Here is a 22011-nt window from a genome sequence, read left to right on the forward strand (position 1 = left end):
TTGGTTCAATGATAACTGGTTCTAGTGGTGGTGATGTTATTTCCTCCCCGAGAGCTTCTTCTGGGAGTTCTACTATAATGTCTTTAGTTGTGTCTTGAATATCAGTTATTTCTGCTTGTGATATTGTTTTTTGGGTTTTGCAAATAATAATAATAATAATAATAATAATAATAATAATAATAATAATATGGTCTGGATTGATTACAAAAAGGCATTTGACTCACTGCCACATAGTTGGATCATAAAATGCTTAGAAACAACTGGCATTAGCAAAAATATTACATCCTTTACTGAAAAGTCAATGAAACAATGGAGAACTGAGTTGGCAGTAGGGAATGAGAGCTACGGAATGGTTAATATCAAGCGAGGAATTTTCCAGGGTGATTCACTTTCACCTCTTCTCTTCATCATCGCAATGATCCCACTATCAGTAATCTTAAAAAAAATGAAATTAGGCTACCAAACAGCCAAAAAAGCTGAAAAAATTTCGCATTTACTATATATGGATGATTTGAAACTCTATGGAAAGTCAGAAATAGAAATCCAATCATTGACAAATACAGTCCGAGTATTCAGCACCGATATTTCAATGCAGTTTGGCATGGAAAAATGCGCCACTGTATCCATAAAAAGGGGCAAAATCACTGCATCTGAGGGAATTGAAATGCCCAATGGCCAACTAATTAAATGCAAAGAAAATGAAGCCTACAAATACTTAGGCATTCTGCAGTTGGATAACATCAAGCATGGAGAAGTAAAAACTATTGTCAGACGAGAGTACACCAACAGAGTTAGGAAAATTTTGAAATCTAAATTGAATGGTGGAAATACAATCAAGGCCATAAATACCTGGGCAATACCAGTTATAAGATACACAGCTGGCATAGTTAACTGGACACAAGCTGATTTGGACCTTTTGGACCGAAAAACCAGGAAACTAATGACAATGCACTACAGTTTACATCCATGTGGTGATACTGATAGACTATATCTGCCCCGAAAATCAGGTGGCAGAGGATTATTACAAGTGAAGCAAACAGTTGAAGAAGAAAAACGTGCACTGGCTGATTATTTAAAAGAAAGTCAACAACATCTATTAATTGAAGTAAAGAACAAAAATCTACTGAAGGCCCAACAGACAAAACAAGAATACAGAAAAGATGTGATAAAATCAAGAATGGAGAGTTGGCAGAACAAAGCACTGCATGGTCAATTTCTGGAAAAAATAAAAGATAAAGTGGACAGGGAACAAACTTGGTTATGGTTAAAAACAGGTACATTAAAGAAAGAAACAGAGTCACTAATCCTGGCTGCGCAAGAACAAGCTATCCGCACAAATGCCATTAAGGCCAAAATCGAAAAATCCTCTGATGATGCCATATGCAGACTTTGCAAATAAGCTGACGAAACTGTTGATCACATACTCAGCTGCTGTAAAAAAATCGCGCAGACTGATTATAAATTGCGGCACAATTCAGTAGCACAAATGATCCATTGGAATTTGTGCAAAAATTATAATATTAAAACAGCAACAAACTGGTGGGAACATCAGCCTGAAAAAGTCACCGAAAATCAGATGGTCAAGATCTTGTGGGATTTCCGTATACAAACCGACAAAATACTGGCGCATAATACACCAGACATCACACTGGTTGAGAAAAATAAGGTCACAATCATAGACATCGCAATACCAGGTGATAGCAGGGTCGCCGAGAAGGAACATGAAAAAATCGCAAAATACCAGGACTTAAAAATCGAAATTCAACGACTATGGCACAAACCAGCAGTGGTAATTCCAGTGGTAATTGGCACACTGGGTGCTATTCCAAAAGCACTGGAATTACATTTAAAACAGTTAAAAATTGACAAAATCACCATCAGTCAAATGCAAAAAGCTGCACTGCTTGGATCTGCACGCATATTACGAAAATAGGTTACGACGTCCTAGGCCCCTGGGTGGGGCCCGACTAGTAACCAATGCCAAATCCGGCGAAACAACTGGCCGCTGTGATACAATTGTATAATAATAATAATTGGCACACTGGGTGCTATTCCAAAAGCACTGGAATTACATTTAAAACAGTTAAAAATTGACAAAATCACCATCAGTCAAATGCAAAAAGCCGCACTGCTTGGATCTGCACGCATATTGCGAAAATACGTTATGACGTCCTAGGCCCCTGGGTGGGGCCCGACTAGTAACCAATGCCAAATCCGGCGAAACAACTGGCCACTGTGATACAATTGTACAATAATAATAATAATTATTACTTGAAACTCAGTTAACTGAACTTAAAAATGTATCACAAATATAATTGACTGGCAATGATGGTTGATACAGGTTGCTGCCAGATCCTAGATATCAACCAAGTATCTTCTTAAAATGTATGATGTTCCACAAAGCACAGTTTTTTGCAGTTCCGGTGGTGTAATTGCAGGAATTTGTAATTTCTTGAAGTGTTTTGTAAAATTCTTGGACATAATACTAATGACAATGGGAATCACTGTCACATGTTTCATCCAGGTAGCAATATTTTATTATTTTGTTCAGTTCTTTTTCTTTGACTTTGGCGTCTCCTGGTACAGCGATATAATAAATTGTACACCTTGGTTTTCGATATCTGGCATGTTGTGTTCCAAATGACAATCCATCTGTATTGAAAGCCCCACAAGATCTTCACCTTCTCATTTTCAACAACTTTTTCCACTTTATGTTCCCATGACTTTTCAGATATAGGTAGGGTGTATTTTTTACATAGTGACCAGTAGATTAATTTAGCAATTCGATCATGTCTAGATTTGTAATCAGTTTGTGCAATTTTGCTGCATTCACATATTGAATGTGAAACAGTTTCAACTTTGTCATTGCAAGTCAGTAGTTTGGATTGTCAGTGAATTTTTGTATTTTCGCTTTCATAGCATTAATTTGTAGTGCGTGTTTTTCAGCAGTGAGTATTAAACCTTCCATTTTTTTCTTGATGGTTCCCATCTTAAGCCATGTCTATGATCACATTTTCTGTCAATGCTTTTCAAGTTCTGTCCATGCACAGCTTTGGTTTTCCATTTATTTAATTTGTCATCCAGCTGTTTTTTCCTTATTTTCTATCTTTGTTTCTGTTGCTTTATACTGTTCTCCAATTTCTCTGTACTTTGGTTGACATAATCATTCAAACTTCATTTTTCTTCTACAGTTTGATGGATTTGTAGTAGGGCTCTGCCCCCTATTCTTCTTGGCAGGTACAACCTGTCGATGTTACTTCATGGATATAAAACGTGGTACATATTCAAAAGTGTTTTCTGGTCCAGGTTTTCTAGTTCAGTCACAGCCCAGTTGATTATTCCATCTGGGTAGTGAATCACTGGAACTGCCCATGTATTATTGGCTTTAATTATGTTTCTAGCATTAAGTTTTGATTTTAATATTTTGCAGACCTTCATGTATTCCTTTTGCGTTGACTCTTTGACTTTTCCATTCAAGATGTTATCTGCTTCAAATTTGCCTAGATATTTGTAACTATCATCCTTTGCTAATGTTTTCACAATTCTTCTTTTTCCCAGTTCTACTCCTTCTATTTTTTCAATTTTTCCTTGCTGCATCGATAGTATGGCACATTTTTCAAGTTCAAAGTTCATTCTGATGTTGCTGCTGAACAGTTGAACTGCATTGAGTATTGATTCAAGTCAGTGGTGGGTTGTTCTTGGTTTGACCCAGTTGGGCCGAACTGGTAGTAGTGGTGGCAGGAGGTCCCACCCACCCACCTGGACACTTCTGCGTGGGAGCGCACACAGGAGCGCGCCCGAACTGGTAGTAAAAATATTTGCAACCCACCACTGATTCAAGTTCAGTGGGGCTTTTCGCATTGAGTTTTAAGTCATCCATGTCAGTGATGGAATTCAAAATTTTTGACTACTGGTTCTGTGGGCATGCCTTGGTGGAGGTGATAAGAGAAGGATATGTAAAATCTCCATTCCCACTCCACTTGAGGGGAAGATTACTGTAAAATTCCCATTTCTGCTGATCACCTGGGATTCGGGAGGCAGAGAATAGATGGGGTCTAGAACAGTCAGAGGTGGTATTTACCGGTTCTCAGAACTACTAAAAATAACCACTACCAGTTCTCCAGAACTGGTCAGAATCTGCTGAATACCATCTCTGATCCATGTATAGTTTATAGTTTACCAGGGTTTATCTTGCTATATTGGCTTGAGATTTGGTAGCCCAGTTTTGTGTTTTGTAGGATTATTGTCAGTGGAATTATGTGATGCTGAATAGTAATAGCGAAAGTGAATCCCTTGGAAGATTTCTTGTCTGATATTGTTCTCCTCATTGATGTTAGAACTGTTTTCCATTTTTACATATTTGCTTTCAAAAATATACAAATATTTTTGTCGATTCCAAAGTTTTCCAGACAGGTGTTAATCCAGGTATGAGGTAATGATGCCTTCTTGTAATCTAACCACGCCATATTTAAATTCATTCTTTTTCATTTGTGCAAACAGTTACTCACGCTCTCGTCACCTCAAGACTGGATTACTGTAATGTGCTCTACATGGGGCTGCCCCTGAAAAGTGTTCGGAGACTACAATTAGTCCAGAATGCAGCCGCGCGAGCGATATCCTCTGCGAGCTGCACTGGCTCCCTATTGGTCTCCGAGCACAATTCAAGGTGCTGGTTATTACCTTTAAAGCCCTACATGGCTCAGGACCCGGATATCTACGAGACCGTCTTCTGCCGCACACCTCCCTAAGACCGATAAGATCGCACAGGGTGGGCCTTCTCCAGGTGCCATCAGCTAGACAATGTCGGCTGGCGGCACCTTGAAGGATGGCCTTCTCTGTTGCCACTCCGGCCCTATGGAACTAACTACCCCCAGAGATACGGACCCTACCCACTCTCATGGCCTTCCGAAAAGCGATTAAAACCTGGCTATTCCGGCAGGCCTGGGGCTGTTGACCTCTTGACCAAGGTCCATCCCCGCTTAGATTGGGTGCATGGTGTGTTTCTTTTAACCTGTTCTCTTCTATTTGTCTTTTTACCTTTTTTGTGAAATTTTATTTCTGTAAGCCGCCCGGAGTCCTTCGGGATTGGGCGGCCTATAAATTTAATAAATAGAAATAGAAATAGAAATTTTGCATTTTTAGTACCATTTTGCCAATGAACAGCTGATCTTTAGTTCCTCTTGATTTTTTATAATTTTCTTTTGTTCCACCAGATACAAACTATTTTCCATTTTGCCAGTATTCTTCTAAAAAGTTTGAACGTTGTTGGGATACAAGTGATTGGGTGGTAGTTGCTTGGTTCTGTGCTCTTTTCTGGATCTTTCATTATCAAGTATGTTTGACTGGCTGTTAACCATTCTTCGCTTGTTGCATTTTGAAGCATTTCATCAAATTGAGTGGCCATGCGGTGATGGAGACTGGTCAGGTGTTTTAGCCAGTATCCATGCAGTTTGTCCAGTCCAGTTCTTAACCTTCTTTACTTGTTTTGCAACCATATCAGTTGTTATTACAATAGTCTTCATTTTGTTTCGTGTTGCTTGTTTTCGAATATCTTTGATCCAAGAGGCAATTTTGTTGTGTTTCACTGGGTTTTCCCATAGTTGTTTCCAAAAGTTTTTTCTTTATATGCGTGAACATTAGTATGGTCTTGACATTCATCAAGGGACCGGTAGAAGAGATGTTGGTTTCTTCTGAAATGGGCATTTTCACGATATTGTTTTATTTGTCCTTTGTATCTTTCTATTTTCTTTGCTGTTGCAATTACATGCTGTTTTAGTTCTTCCATGATTTCCATTATTGTTTTTCCTTGGTTATTTTTTGTGTGTAAACTATTGTTCAGCTTTTCATTCTTTAGTTTTCCTTCCTTCAATTATTTCAAATTGCTGACATCTCCTGGTAGTTTTTTTAAAATTTGACTTTTTTAAAGTGAAATGTTCCACTTTGGTGTTCCAGTGGATTTCTTTTTTGGGATTTTATATCCCAATTCTGCGGTATTTAGTAGAGCTTTCACTCATTTGTTATGTACTATGCGAATGGTAGGTAGTCTTTCTTTCTTTTTTCTTTGATGTGGTTTTCAATCTTTTTTTCCCAGCATTTTTGCTACATCACTTAGCTCTACACTTTCAAGTTGTTGCACAGGAGGATCTTCATCCTGTATGTTGGTTTCTTCCACTGGTTGGTCAGTTTGTTCAGGTGTTGGAACAATTTCTTCAGCCTGTTCATCATTATTTGTTGTTTTCTTTTTAGCTAATATTTCTAGATGTTGCATTTCCACATCTATGAAAAATTTATTATGGATGATGAAATGTCTTTGATCTATTAATCGCTATTCAGTTATGCCATTTCCTGGGTGTTTTTCCTTCCATAATTGTATCATTCTTTTTTAAAATCCCCTGGCCATTGGTTCTTTCTGGTAGTAACATTTGATTATTTCTCAATTTTCTTCAGATCAAATTTTGCACCTTTGTTCCAGTTGTTTTACAGTTGCACACCCTGGTTCCCCAGCAATTGTTGTTGTTGTTCTCATTATTATTGATTTAATTTTCAATTTGATTCAGTCTGAGATTGGTAAAAGTTTAACAGTCCTAACCAAGCACCTCACAGCTATTCATTATTATTATTTTACTTTTATACTTGTGTATTTATATTCTATAAAGGTAGTCCTTGATTAATAATAGTAATAGGGACCAGAATTTCTGTTGCTAAATGATGTGGTGGTAAAGTGTGACATTATGTGACTGTGCTGCTTAGCAACAGCAATTCTGACAGTTTCTGTTTACCAACATTAAGAAAATCACCCCTGATTATTGAGAACCTATATAATTACAATTTTCAATTTCTTGCTGGCTTCCCCCATTGACTTTGCTTGAGGGAATCCAGGAAGGAATGTTGCAAACTGGGATCATGTGATGCAACACACTATTAACAGTTGGAAATCTGGGCCAATTGCCAAGTGTCTGAATCACAAACACATTACTGTGAGGGTCCTGGGATGGCCAAAATTTTGAGAATCAGTCATAAGCGACATTCATTTAGAACCACTGCAAGTTCAAATAGTCACTGGATGACTCTCCATTGTGAGAACCACTTGCATTTCAGTCATATGAAATAAGAATGTACACACACACACACACACACACACACACACACGAGTGCGTGCATGTGCATACACACACCTGTCAATTTATATATGTACAATTACATTCACTGTTTAGGTTTAATGTTTTGACTTTACAACTGTTGTAAACCTATTGACAAATCTCTCAATATTGAACTGGGAAGAGAGCATTTCAAAGTTAACCCCTCTTTTCAGGCCAACTGACTTCACAATAGCATTTTCCACTGGGAAAAAGGGGAAAGTGCAAGAAAAGCAACACCCTCATCCAAGTGTTGCCCTCTTCTTGCTTACATCGTGCCCATACCAAAATGGGAAAAGCTTATGTCTTACACAATTTTCTAACAAAAGTGGCAAATATTTATAGGTGTTGCTGCTTATAGACCCAAAGTCAGAAAGATAAAACAAAAGGAGATCCCTACATTAAGCCCCATTGGGGGACTGTAGCAATGGCAGTATTGGGTGTTACACAGGAGAGGAAATAAAAAAAATATGGCAGACACAACCAGGAGAATGAAGACTTGCTATTTTACGATCATCCTGATGTATATTAAAAAGGGATGCAGGCAGGGCTTTGATCACATGGGTGATGCAGCCGTCTGGACATTTTTACCCTCCATAGACACTGCTAAGTTATATATAAATAATATAAATAAATGGCCTATATTGCATCCTTCCAGATCTTAATCCATGCATGGTAATCCTTTTCACTGTCATATTTTAAACACTTTAAAACCTTTTTATTGAGCAATGCATTAAAATGTTAATATCTATTTTAAATCATTACCAATTTAAAATGGACAAAAAATATCCAAACATGTGATTGCACTGGTAAATTAGACAAAACATAAATAACAAGAAGTACTCTATTGATGTTAATGTTCTGCAGATGTGAATACAAACCACTCAGTGATTAAATACTCCTGTTGCACAAACTACATCCACACCTTGTTGCTTGACTTGAATGAGATAAACCATTTATTGAAAAGAGACCAAAAGTGCCATTACACAAAAAGAAAAAGGAAAACAAGAATAAATAAAACAGACAGATGTATAAGTATAATAATTCTACAATATAGTAATGGCGGTCAGCAAAATCACATTCAACACAGGAGGCATTCTGGCAACATGCAGGAATTTTCATAAGATGGTTCAGGTTAGTTCCTCTAATCCATGAAGCTCCAGAGATGTTTGAAACACACTGTAAGATGAAAAGCAGCATTTATGAAGGCAATTTAGACAAGATGTTGTTACTCTTTAGCAACATTTCTCCTTGTGGAGGTTACCTTGAAAATTCCCATACAACTAATTATTAAGTTAGTGAGGCTTGCAATAATATAAAAGCTTTTAGTTTTAAGAAGCAGCTCCTGGATATCTGAAATGTTTGTCTCCGTTGCCAGTTTTTAGTTCAGTAGCATAGCACTGCAAAGCACAGCACTGTGACTGAGGAGGAAGGCAATAAGGAATAATCAAAAGAGATGATTAAATTAAAAAATAACCAGCCTCAGAGACAGATTGAATTGTATTCATGCACTCGTAACTGTTTGATGTTGCTGGCCCTTTGCTAAGCATTCTATTTATTCTTCTTCATGTTTTACTTCCATTATTTTTATTCTTACTGCAAATCAAGCTTCATTTCTTATTTTTGTGTAAAACATTCTGTAATTAATCCCTAAGCATTTTCTTCTAAGTGACCATTCTCAAATTCATACATTTCTCAAGATCTGTTGGAAAGCAAACATATTTTCTGTTCTCTCATCTGGCATAAAACTTTACTGTACTTCCTAAATTTTGTTCCCTGACAACTCTCATACTTTTCCCCTAAGAATTATTTCTGTGCATGCTTAGAGACTAATTTCGAGCAGCATTTGAATTCTTTTCTGTCTTTCCCTTGAACAGAAACTTGTAAGTATTTTGGGAACCGAAAACCATGTAAGTAATGAATAAACAGTGTAAATAAAAATATTGAAGTTAATAGTATATGAGTCAAAATACTGGACCACAGTATTTGCTTTAGATAATTTTCTTTCAATATAATATAGAGAATCTCATAAATATTTATCATAAATAATCCAACCCATCTATACTTCCACCATGAATCGGGAAAAAGAATGTTCTGTGATCTACAAGCTGTATTCTTTGTTTTACATTTGAAACTAAAGGCATTGTGTATTGTTTCATTTATGTTCATTTTGAAAAGCATTATCTTTAATGAATGTAGGCAATATATAGTGTGTATACAATAGGCAAATAATGGAAAGCAAGGCTGTCTACTAATGTAGTGAAGGAGGACAGCTTCATGAAAGTCAACTCTTAAGTACAATTTTATTAATTCAAACTTAATCATTTCAACCATTTCATGTATGGAAGAGGCACTATCCTACCTCCAGGCAAACATGTGATTTTAAATAACTACTTAATGGGAACTCATGCTACTACTTTCTTACTGTTGATATAAATTGTTCTGAAGTATATCCAATTTGGTGAGATAAATTAACATAACTTTTTGTATTCAAGAGCAGTTTAAATAGTGTTCTGAAAATCCAGGAGGCTTCTGAATTTTAATGCATTGGTTCTGTAAATAAAGTATATTACTGTTATATTTTGAATATATTATTATGACTGAAGTGAGGGGAAACAATTTGAAGAAGATTAAAATAAATAAAAATTGGAAAAACAAATTGAAATTTTTGATCTTAAAGACCAGAATGTTCTCAGATATCAACTACAGATTCCAGCTTCACGGTTCTTGCAATTTTTTCAGATAAGAAAACTAAGAATGAACTTGACTAAAAAGTCAGATTCCATTGCTTTAAAGAACCATTCAACCTGATTCTTTTTTTCACAATATCTACCATTTGCATTTAAAATATTGGCGATCGAGATATGATTAAAATGTTCTGTTGAAAAGTGATGTCCACTTTGCTCTTAAGCGATTTCGTTTTTTTTCCATACACTAATTTCCCTCCAAAAATGTTTCAGGGCTTGTTTTCTTTTCATATATCACTGCTGTTCTTTTATTTATGTTTTAACTTTCACTTTATTCTTTAACAAACAAACAACCAATTTTCCAGGTACTGTGATTTAATTCTGTAAACTGCTTTGAAAATATTCATATTGACAGCTAGGATGACACATTGATCAGATACATGTGGAATAGCCATGGAGACAACCAATCCCTGTTTGTGTATTTCTTTAAAAATGCTCTCTGATGGGTACATGCTTAAATCAGCTACTTTTATGTAGAATTCAAGTCATTTAATATTTCCTAGGTCAGAAATTGCACTGCAGAAGTCTTCACCATTTAAAAGGGAGTCGCTTTAGAAATGTGACTCGGCAACTCCCTTTAAAGTTAAATGATTCATGAGTTGTTTTAGATCTGTCTGGCTAGGCTTGATATTCCATTTCTGCTATCAGGGTGGGCTTCTGCCATTTACACTTTACCACACAAGTAGGCAAGGTGGCTTTAAAACAAAGATCTACATATTGCGAAACATGGTAAGAGTGCCTTGGAATCTTTTTTTTTTAAATACAAGAAGTACAAGTTGTCAAAATTCGGAAAGTACCGTTACGCACACCATATGAAATAGAGTAAATGGGAGAAAGTGACCCAATACTATTTAAAAAAAAACCAGTGTATTTTTAAAAATGAACATTTAAAAAAATATACATTGAAAGTGTGTTATGAAAAATATAGAAATCAGAAAAAAGAAGGTAATATTAAACTTTTGATTAAGATTTTTGTACAGGATCTCAAACTCAATCCAATTTCTTCTTAAAAGCTGTCCTTATTTCTCTAAAAGCTGTGCAACTTTGCTGAAATATAAACCAAGCCAATTACATTTCTACAATCAGATTTACTAAAATAAATGCATTTTAAAAGCTGAGCTTAAGATGAGACAATACTGAACTTATAGTTGTATTTTCTCTTGAATTATAAAAAGACTAAAATTTTTGTATGAAGTTTTCATTTGTTCTCTTTATGTGTTTCATGAAATGTAGAAGGCTTTATATGTCTTTTCAAGAACCACAAACTGCTTATTAAACTTACTGAAACTTGAATACCTTTTTACTTTATGTGTAGACTGGATAATTATGGCTGGATATTTTAGTCAAATGCTGAATCATTCATAAGATTGTAGCTTGTTTGGAGCTTCTACCAGGGAAGTGCAGCTATCGTATACCCTTGGCTGAAGATCTGTATATTGCTTTTATCTGGGATGGTCATCCTTTTCCACCAGGCATGCAATTTTGGGAGCAACTCACATGGAGAGGTAAAGGAGGAAGGAGACACCTATCTAGCCAGCCAGATCAATCGAATCAACTATGGCGATCAATGGCGGTGACAGATATCACAACCAGATCATCCTCACATCCATATGTTACATTAGGATGCAATACATCCCAGCTAAATTCAAATTTAGTACGTGGAAAATACAAAATACTGATATAGGGGCAATTTGGTGGATATACAATTTAACTATAAATTCTTCACAGCTAAAATATTTAGATTTGCACTTTTTTTTTAGTATTGCAGAAGAGTTAAGTTAAAAATGAAAAATGGAAATTAAGGAACATTTGAGTATATACCAATGTACCCTGGTGCTAAGAATTTTTTAATGTCTGTTATATTGAAAATTAATTCTTTCTATGAGTTGGTTAGAAAAGGAGTTTCACAGAATCTGGAAAGTTGTACCAACTTTGTACATTCATAGGTTTATTAGGAGAAAATGCAGGCAAAACTAGTACAATCCAATGAGCCCAGTTTTCACTGCATTAGCTTCCCCTCCCCCATGGCTTATACGGGAGTGAGAAAACCCATTCAGAATAACAGAGTTAAAAGGGACATTGGAGGTCTTCTAGTCCAACCCTCTGCTTAGACAGGAGACCCTATAGCATTTCAGACAAATTGTTGCCAGTCTCTTCTTAAAAACCTTCAGTGTTGAATCACTCACAACTTCTGGAGTCAAGTCATTCCAATGATTAATTGTTCTAACTGTCTGAAAATTTCTGCTTTGTTCTAGATTGCTTCTCTTCTTGATTAGTTTTTATCCATTGCTTCTTGTCCTTCCTTTAGGTGCTTTGGAGAATAGCTTGACTTTCTCTTCTTTGAGGCAGCCCCTTAGATATTGGAACACTGCTATCATGTTACCCTAGTTCTTTTTTAAATTATTAAATTAGACATATCCAACTGTTTTAGCTTCCAGTACCCTAATAATCTTTGTTGCTTTTCTCTGCACTCTTTCTAGAATCTCAACATATTATTTATATTGTGACAACCAAAACTGGATGCAATAGTCCAAGTGTGATATGACCAGGTCATTATGAAGTGGTACTAACACTTCACATGATTTTGATTCTCTCCATCTGTCAATGCAGTGTAGGACTCTTGGCCTTTTTGGCAGCTGCAGCATATTGCTGGCTCATATTTAAGTGATTAGAGAGACTCCAAGATCACTCCTGAGGTTACTACTATTGAGCCAGATACCCCTTCTATCCCCTCATGCAACTGGGAAGCAGTTGCTAAGGAAAAGCAAAGATGAAGAATTTCACATTTCATTTCCTACAAAGAACTGAGATGTATCAACAGAGTTTGCCCAGTCAAAACCCTATAGAGAGAATGCAGATTAACCATTCAGAAGGGCATCAACTTCCCAGCTAAGTGCAGGTCCAGGGAAACAACAGTGGCCCATCTCTCAAGAATATATGGGGGGCATAGAGTTCAAGGTATGCTCATAAAAGTTCCACATATTTTGTCTTTTAATTCTGGATGTAAGAAATAGCAGGAAGCTTTAAATGATTCTAGAGCACCATTATTTTATAAACTCGACAGTAGTAAAGAATTGTGCGAAGCTGGAGTGAACCTTATTGTTCCTATGAAGGTAGAGGTAATAGTTAGTCAAGCCTAAAGAGCAGATCACATAATGCAGTCTACAGTGCCACTACCTCATCATGCAATCTACCACTACAGCTATAGACCATACCAAGCTTATTCTCCCTCTGCATGGCACAAAATTTTCAAATTCCAATCGCATTAGGGTTTGCAAGGTCGAGGCTTCATGATTTTGCCACAGACTGGGAGGCAGGGCTCTGTGTTTCCCTACTCCCACTTGATAGCACCACCAGGGGCAAGTGGCAATTCTTTTGCAGCAGCTAGCCAAAAGCCCTCAAGGAAGGGGGCATAGTTGCCTGCCAAATATATGAACTTTTCAGATGTTTTGGTGGAAGAAATGGCTTTAGTCACTCTTCCACCTGAAATTTGTGGCTGTGGTAACACCAGTGATCAAAATTCTAACTATGAGGCAGTAACTGATTTTTATTTATTTATTTATTTATTGAATTTATTTGCCTTTCATCTCATAACAAGAACTCTGATGTCAGCAAAGAAACTGTTGTTCTTAAAGCAAAAGATTCCTGTTTGAAGAAGACCTTCTAAATCACCAACTTCAGTACTTACCATTTCTGTTCTTAAGAAGCAAGAGGTGGATTTTCTGAACCTAAGTAGTGAGGTCCCAATGTCCACAATTACAAAGACTTTAACAAGATCACAGTCAGGGACCATTACCCATCTTTTTGGGCTTGCTAGATAGATTGCAGAATACATGCATATTTACCACACTGAATCTTCAAAATACATATAAACTTATTAGAGTCAAAGAAAAACATGATTTTGTAAATGGCATTCAATACCAGTGTGGAAAGTAATGCCTTTGTCTTGGTCAGTTGTGGAGCTTTGTTGTCAAGGCTTATGACCAAATTGTTTCCAATAAAACTGATACATTTGTGATGCTGTATCTGGGCAGTATCTTGATTTGCTTAGGATATGAAGAAGTTAATGAACACCATCTACAAAAGATATTTGCGCAGGCTACAGAGAAATAAGTTATTTGCCAAGCCATCCTTTGGCCTAAAACAAGAATTTCTGGGTTATCAGATTTCTACAGATGGAATCCAAATGGACACCCCCCCCAAAAAGATGCAGACAATGCTTTCATGGCACCTGCCCCCATAATATGAAATATGCTCAGTTTTTCCTTGGTTTTGTGAATTTTTATAGAAAGTTCATTCCAATCTTTGCACATGGTAAGTCTCTTACTCAATTGCGGAATAATAAAGTGAAATTTGCTTCATTGGAAACAAAACAATTTGCATTTGAAGAATTAAAACAATTATTTGCCAAGCAGTGCCTTCTCCAATACCCTGACCTGTTAAAGAAATTCAATATCCACACAGCTGCTATAGGAGAGGGAGGGAGGAGACAGCAAGAGGACGGTGCCAAGCTTCCTTACTCCAGAGACTTAATGTGTCCAGAAAGGAACTACAACATTTTTAACAAGGAGCTTTTAGCAGTGAAAACAGCTTTGTCCACTTGAGCAATGACTGGAATTGGTATCAATTAAAGTCTGCACTGATCCTAAAAATCTGGAAATGTTGTAGAAAATTCAGCCCCTTTTCCTGAGGTGGAGTTATTTTTTTAACTTCAATTTTTGTATTACATATAAATTGAAAAATTTATTGGCAGATGCACTGTCCAGAAAGCCATAGCACCTCCAGATGCAACAAGTACTAAAGTTGCAAAAGGATTTTGCAACTTTCCATTTTTTGTTGGCTTTCCCCACAAACATCTATTGAGTTCTTGGGTTCAGGGCACATAATCTAGGATCTATTTTTCAGAATTAATATGCAGTAGAAATTTAACTCATAACTTAAAGGCCTGAACAGATGACCTTCAGGGGAGCCACCAAGTAATATACTCCAATTTTTAACATAAAAAGGGCCTTCATGACATAAAGGCAGAGTTGTAGTTCCAGTGTCTTTGAGAGATGAGGTTTGACAGCTCTGCCATTATAAAGACAGACAACAGGGTATGGGGTGCTACACAGGAGATTAAGAGACTTTGGTGGCCTATGGTGGCAACAAACATAAAGAAGTATGAAGTGTCTTGTCACAAATTCAGGAGAGCAAAACCTCAGCATCAGAACCCTGCAGGACTGTTAATATAGTTTTGAAGTGAATATTCTGGTTTTTAGATGTGAATGCAATTTTTGAAGATTTGCTACATTAAAAATGAGGAATTTACCAGGTTTAGAACATTTAATCTAATTTGCCTGTATGTAAATAAAAAAGACTTCTGAATTTTATGCTTAATAAAGATGTAGCCCAATTCTTATATTTTGGATATTGTCGGTATGCTGCTCCAGAGATTATTCTCTAAAGTAGAGGAATCCATTATTACAAAGTCCCTATTGATTCTTATCTGTACATTGTATGTAACAGCGGTTGCCAACTGTTCCGGCTCTGGGGGCTTAGAGCAATGGCGGCAGCAGCGTCATTGGGGGAGAGGGATGGTTTTGCACAGTCGTTGCCACTTGTGCGGCCCAATTCCCAATGGGCAGTGGCTCAGTACTGGGCTCTGGACTGGGAATTGGGGGCCACTGACATATAACATCTATTGGTAGTGTTTAACTTCCAGATACAGCTATATGCTGCAATTCTCACCAGAAGGAAAGAGGCAGGCTTGCATTTTGGAAGCTTTATTTTTTACCCTCTATCTTAATTCACTTATCAGAATTAATTCATTAAGTTTTCCAACTTAGCTCATGATCCCTCCTTAGCTTTTTCTACCCTGCTATACCATGATGATGTCACTCTGTCCCTATTTTTTGATAAGAATTAGATGTGCTTCTCATTTGGCTCCTTTTGCAAGACCAAGCAATTGTTAGTAAATGACTAAAACATAGTATTGGGAAGGGGTGGGTGTCAGAGGAATTATGACAAATTGAGAAACCAAAGTCACATATATGAACCAATTTGGGGAAAAAATCGTGGTCATTTCATTTCTGATCGTGATAATTTATGGTAAACATTTAAATAGATACAGCTACTGTTACTAGATGATTTTATATGCACAAGGGCAATTAAATTCTAACTGCATACGATTTCCAGGGAAGCAAAGGTAGACTGAAGACAGCTCTGAAACAGTGGAGCTAACAATTGTGGTGAAAAGAGGAGCCTCTGAATAGATTGGCTCTTCAGAATTTATTTCCGGATTGAGGAAAGAACTAGGATCATTCACAAGTTTGCTCTGATTAGACCCTTCTTCAAAGATATCATAAAAGAGCAATCTCCACTGTGTGTGTGTGCATGTGAGAGAGAAAACTTCTTATATAAGCTGCAACTCTGGATGTTTAAAGTAACATACTGGATTCTACTTCTTCTCTAAACTACTTTAGAACATTGCTTCTTAATGAATCTCTAGATGTTAAGAAGCTTTGAAAGACGAGCTAAATTACACAAGGATATTTTTCTTCTACCCTGCATAAAAGAAACTCTAAGTAAATTTAAGAAGTAACAAGATTTTTAATGGGTGTTTAGTGTCTGAGTCCAGGCATTTAGAATAATATGTGACTTTTGACTGTTTATTGTTATTATTGTTTCTCATGCTGTGAGCATTCAAAAATCTGTTTGAGATTGTGCCAGGATATCGATATGAGATAAACACACATGCCCACAGACATATATGTGGTGGTACTAGGGGTCATATGAAAATACTACACACTTGATAGAGATTTTGCCATAGTACTTTAGTGCATGCCATCTTCTGATCTCTTGTGCAATGAGCCTTCTTTGAGTAGCATCCATATTATAAATCTTTCTGATTTGATTTGCCTGTTTAAAACTTTTCTCTTGACACAGGCCTTTTCTATATTAGTTGAATAACTAGTTCTGAAACGGGGAGAAGTGATATAGGATCATTTTTGCTTAATTTTGCAAAAAGTTAAAAAAAAACATCTTACTCTCATTATAGTTTTCACACACTCCCAAATATTCACCCCCTATTTCAAGCGTTACTTTTGTTGCTACAGGGTTATGATATCTTCCTGTTCAATTTCTTATTTTTTTTTCTGGAAACAACACTTGTCCTTCATCTGCAATAATTGAATAAATGGATAAAAATATAAACATGGTCTAAAAAGAGGTCATGCCTATAAAAAAATCAACTTTGGATCAGAAAAGAAAGCCTATCCATAATACATATGAGATTAATTTCTGAATGTAACTTAAATATTGCTGATTCTTTTTGCAGTCTAACTTTACTATTATTCGTTTGCTATTGTTTGCTGCTGTTTTTTTTAATTTATACCACAAACAGCAAATCCATTTTATCTTACCTGTTGGTGTGCTACTACGAAATGAGGAGGAAGGGGTGATCGGGGGTGTGACGGGTGGAGTAAGGCTTCCACTGCTGTGACGTGGAGGAGTAGATACATTCCCACGGGACACTGAGCTTGATAAGGTCAAGGACAGTTTAGGTTGGATTTTCTTCTTGAGAGATTCCTGCTCCCGACGAGCAGCATCAGTCATAAACCTATAAAAGCAGTGATACCAATATTATGGGGAAAATTACTATGGATTGGTAACTGTAAACATTTGGTGCAAGTACATGGGAATATTCCTTATGCTATTCATTTCTTACCTCCCCTTGTTCCTGGTAAATCAAATATTGTCAAATAATGCATAGAAGGGAATATTTGTTTTAGTAGTATTTTCCCACAAGTGCAAGATTTGCTTTTTAAAAATTAATTTAGTGTTGATCCATTGATTTTGATAGGAATTAACTGACCAGCTCATTGCCCAAGCCTGACACTGTTGGCTGAAAACGGAGCTAGTCACTTTCTCTTAGCTCACCTCAAAAAGTTGTTTGTTGTGGGGTAATAGGAAGAAGGAGCATTATGTATGTTTGCTACATTGAGTTATTCATAAAAATAATAATGAAGGTGGATAAAAAGTTGTTTATAATGCTTAATTTTATTGATTAAATTGACACTGTCTAAGTTCCTTTCTGAGGGGGACAGTGATTAAGAAGAATTAAATATAAATAAAGTTATTTTGAGTTCTCTGCTTTACTACTAAATTTCTTTTTAAATTTAACTAGAAGAATATTTTCAAGCATGTCCTTTTCCAGTGATAACTACCATTTGTTTAGTTTTTAGCAGTTAATTACTTGTCAGCAATTCCTGATAAGTTTCAAGTTCGTATGGTTTACTGCATGGACCCAAATAAATGTCTTATGTTCTGTAATGGAAAAGCTTGCCCTGGCTAATTTTTCAAAAGCTTAATAAAAGCATAAAAGCCACTGAGTACAATTTAATGTTCCAATTATCATCTCAGAATTCACTTTCAAAGCATTTAACAGCTGGATTGTTAGGGCATACATCAGCTTTGTTTTTGCTTTGGGTCATTAATTAACAAACCAGTCATCACTTGCTGCTAACAGTACATAGTTGATGGGTTACTGCTAAATCATAGGAAATAGTTTTATGAGATCATTTCATAACGCATTTTAAAATGGTTCAGATACGTTATTACACTATACAGCAATAAAAGAAAAATCTTCGAAATGTATAGTCCAGGTAAGTAGGTTGAATGGTGTTGTATTTCTTCAACAAAATACAATTATATTTGAAACATATTGTAAAATACATCATTAATTATTTAATTTAATCTAGACTACACGGCTCTTATTAAGTGACATGATATCTAGTATTTAATTAGTGCATCACTAAAAACAAATATAATAATTCTTATTTTTATTTTTAGTTATGACAAAGTGCCAAATCTTAGGATGGAAAACTATTACAAAGGTGATGTCTTTACATCATTCTAGCAGATGATCAGATTTCTCACAATCCATGCAAAGAGAAGACCAGTTAGGAGAGCTCTCAAGATCTAAAAGAAATTAGTGGATTTCTAGTTAATGGAGAAAGAAATGAAAGATGAAGTGATTGTTTCAACTTTGATGTGGCAATACACCAATAATCTTCAGGATATGAATAAAAATAATTCACAAAGGACAATCTACTGCAATATTATCTTCCACACATCTAATAATTTTCTTCATCAGATCCAATATGGTTAGGCATTAAGGAGTTGGGTTGTTAGGGATTAGAGAATAGTATGTCTTCTTAAAAACTAAACACTACTGTCCTACTCTGGTGTTTGAAATTATTGCAATATATTAAGCCATATTTTTAAGTTGACATTTACTTAGAAGTTTGTTGAAAATGTATGGTAGGAGATGAAATTATTACACAATGGAAGTTGATAATGTTGCTATTGTATCTCTTTTCATCCAAGTCATTCAAAGGCTCAAGGCAGCATGCACAATACTTCTTCTCCTTACTTTTCTCCACAACAGATTGTGATATGGGTTGGGTTGAGAAAGAGAGCTTTCCATTGACTTTCCACTTGTGAGAGTGGATCAGAATTTGGGTCTCTTTGACCCTAGTGCTAGAGTTGAATTATATTTACATGTTGAAATGTGTATCCATAAATATCTATTAAACAGTAACATTTGAACAATGATTTGAAAAAAAATGACAGATTTTCATACACCGACCCAGTGGGTTGCTGAGAATACAGAATAATAAAAATGACAAACAGCATCAACTGCAAGTGTTAAAATGATTTTATAAAGAGATCTGTTGGTGCCCTTGAAGAGGTAAATTCTTCTTTTCTCTACTTCCTCTTCAGTCACTCAAGGCAATAAGAGACTGCAGATAGGAAAGCACATCACTCTTGAATCAGAATGTGCTTTCTCTTGAATAGAGAACAAAACTGTTTTCCCCCTCAATTTGTTGTATCAGCACTGTTGTGAAAATAAAAATAAAAATTAATAACTCATTACTAGTAAATCAAACAAATTATAAAAAACAAACCAGGAGAAGAAATTCAACATACCATTTGCTAAAAGTTTAAAACAATCACCATACCTAAAAATGATAGAAAAAAAATTGAGGCAACATAGGAAAGTCTGTTAGAAATAAGTGGGGAAAATGCATACAATTGGTATTTAATTAATTTCCTAATAACATGACTGCTTTGAAGCCTCTATGAATTTGTTAAATAAAATCATGCTTGTTATTCCTACAAAACCATGAAACTATATGTACTTGTTACTGAAATATATGCAACTTGAGTTCTGAGTTCTTTTACAGACACCTTATGCATTTGAATATTTTCGTTACAATTAAAATGTATCACTTTGAACTTAAAACAATTAAGTGGCCTCCTCTTGCTACATGAACTAGCTGTAGGCTATTAAAATAATCAGTGTGGGCTGAGTCATCTAATCTCCTGCCTGGTGAAAGACACGAGATAAAGGTCTTTTCCCCAGAATTCCTTGCCTGTTTACCAAACAATACCCAGACTTTTTCGTAACTCCCTTCCCCCTTCCTTCAAGCAACTTTTGATGCAAAAAATGGTATTGCAGAGCCCTCTACAGGTTGTCGCCAGGACTTTGCTTCACAGAACATGTGTTTTATTCGGAATGATAAATATGTTTCAAATCCCTTATAGCAACAAGGGATAAAAGAGCATTGTTTCTGCATGCCAAAGAATTTTTTGGCATATGTTACTCTCATTGGATGCATATTAAAATGGATCCCCTGATATTATTTATTGAGGTAACAATAAAACATATAATTACTGCCAGAGAATTTTGGATGAGGAAAGGCAAGTTATTTGACAAAAATGTTTACAAAACATTCAGGAAAAATGTTTTCTTATATAATATTGCTTTTAAAATCACCTCACATATTTACGGCATAACATGCTGCAGGTCAGATTAAAATGGCATAGAATTCAATTTGTATTAGAAATATGTAATTAAATCTGAGGGTTTAATTCAAAATGATATATTGAATATATATAAAGGTTATCATTCTTTCATTATAACAGATATTTACATTGTAAATATCATATTGCCTCATATTGCCATGTGTATGTATGGATTTGTAAATACATTGATTAAAATCAAAATGCAAAATTAACTATATACCTCCAATTATTGATCAGTAATAGCCTATGACAAAAAGTACAAAATAAATATTAAAAACAACTTGTGGAGTGTTTCCAGTAAATGTGCTTCTATTTTTTTTTTTTTTAAAAAAAACCTCTCTATAGAACTATTTATGAAAAATCTTCAGTGTATATTTTACATCTAGATTGTGATCTTTTCCTTCTTACACAATCACTGGAAACAATTGTTTCACAAACTGCTGAGCTAGTTTTAGATCATTTCCAAAAAGCAGCAAAGACCCTACTTAAGAATTCAAACCACAAAGAATAGTAAACATGCTTAACAGAAAACCTGCCTAGAAAAGAATAAGATAAATAAAAATGAAGCAAAATTTATAACAGATATTAGCCATCAGTGAATATGAAATAATCATACATGATAACATACATGAAAAATGTCAGATACCCTTGGAGTCAAAAATATCAAATAATAAATTAGAGTATTGGGAGAAATCTATCTCTCCAAGAAAAACAGGATCCAAATGTGTAAATAGTTTTTCTGTTGATGTTCACTGGAAGGAAACCAGTATATATCACAATGTCAAATGGACACAGAATATATGTATGAATACCATAGTAATATTTAAAGTTACTCCCTATCCTCCCTATCTCACATCCTTCCTTTGGAACAGGAACTGAGACCGCAATGGCATAAGAACAAAAGTTAAACAATGTACATGCTCACCATGTTGAGAAAAAGATAATGAGAATTAGAACAAAATTAAGTTTGCATATATTTTGCAATGGAATGGAAAATTAAATCAAGTGTTCATATGATTTCATATAAATGCGAGTGGCCACAAATAGCAAAATCATAAAATGTTACATTAGTTTTGTTTAGTAATTAAATAACAGATTAGTAAGTGGTAGATTCCTCAGAGCTCTTTTAGCAAAGATGGGGAAAAAGTTAATGGAAGACACAAGCTTACAAACTAAACCAACCATATGACATTAGGCTATAGAATGAAACTTATCACAATAACTCTACAAAATTCATACCACTGAATATTAAAGATAATTACAAAGCCATCAAAGTT

General features: G+C 35.5%; 1 protein-coding gene across 1 annotated transcript in view; it reads right to left on the bottom strand.

The window, feature by feature from the left end:
• The window catches only part of JAZF1 (JAZF zinc finger 1), a 152225-nt gene that overhangs the window by 18663 nt on the left and 111551 nt on the right, over positions 1-22011 (bottom strand). The window contains exon 3 of the mRNA XM_032238205.1: positions 17287-17483. Coding sequence (XP_032094096.1) covers positions 17287-17483 — 197 coding nt within the window. The remainder of the gene's footprint in view (positions 1-17286; positions 17484-22011) is intronic.

This window comes from Thamnophis elegans, chromosome Z, assembly GCF_009769535.1.
Source record: "Thamnophis elegans isolate rThaEle1 chromosome Z, rThaEle1.pri, whole genome shotgun sequence".
In the NCBI taxonomy this organism is placed as follows: Eukaryota; Metazoa; Chordata; class Lepidosauria; order Squamata; family Colubridae; genus Thamnophis; species Thamnophis elegans.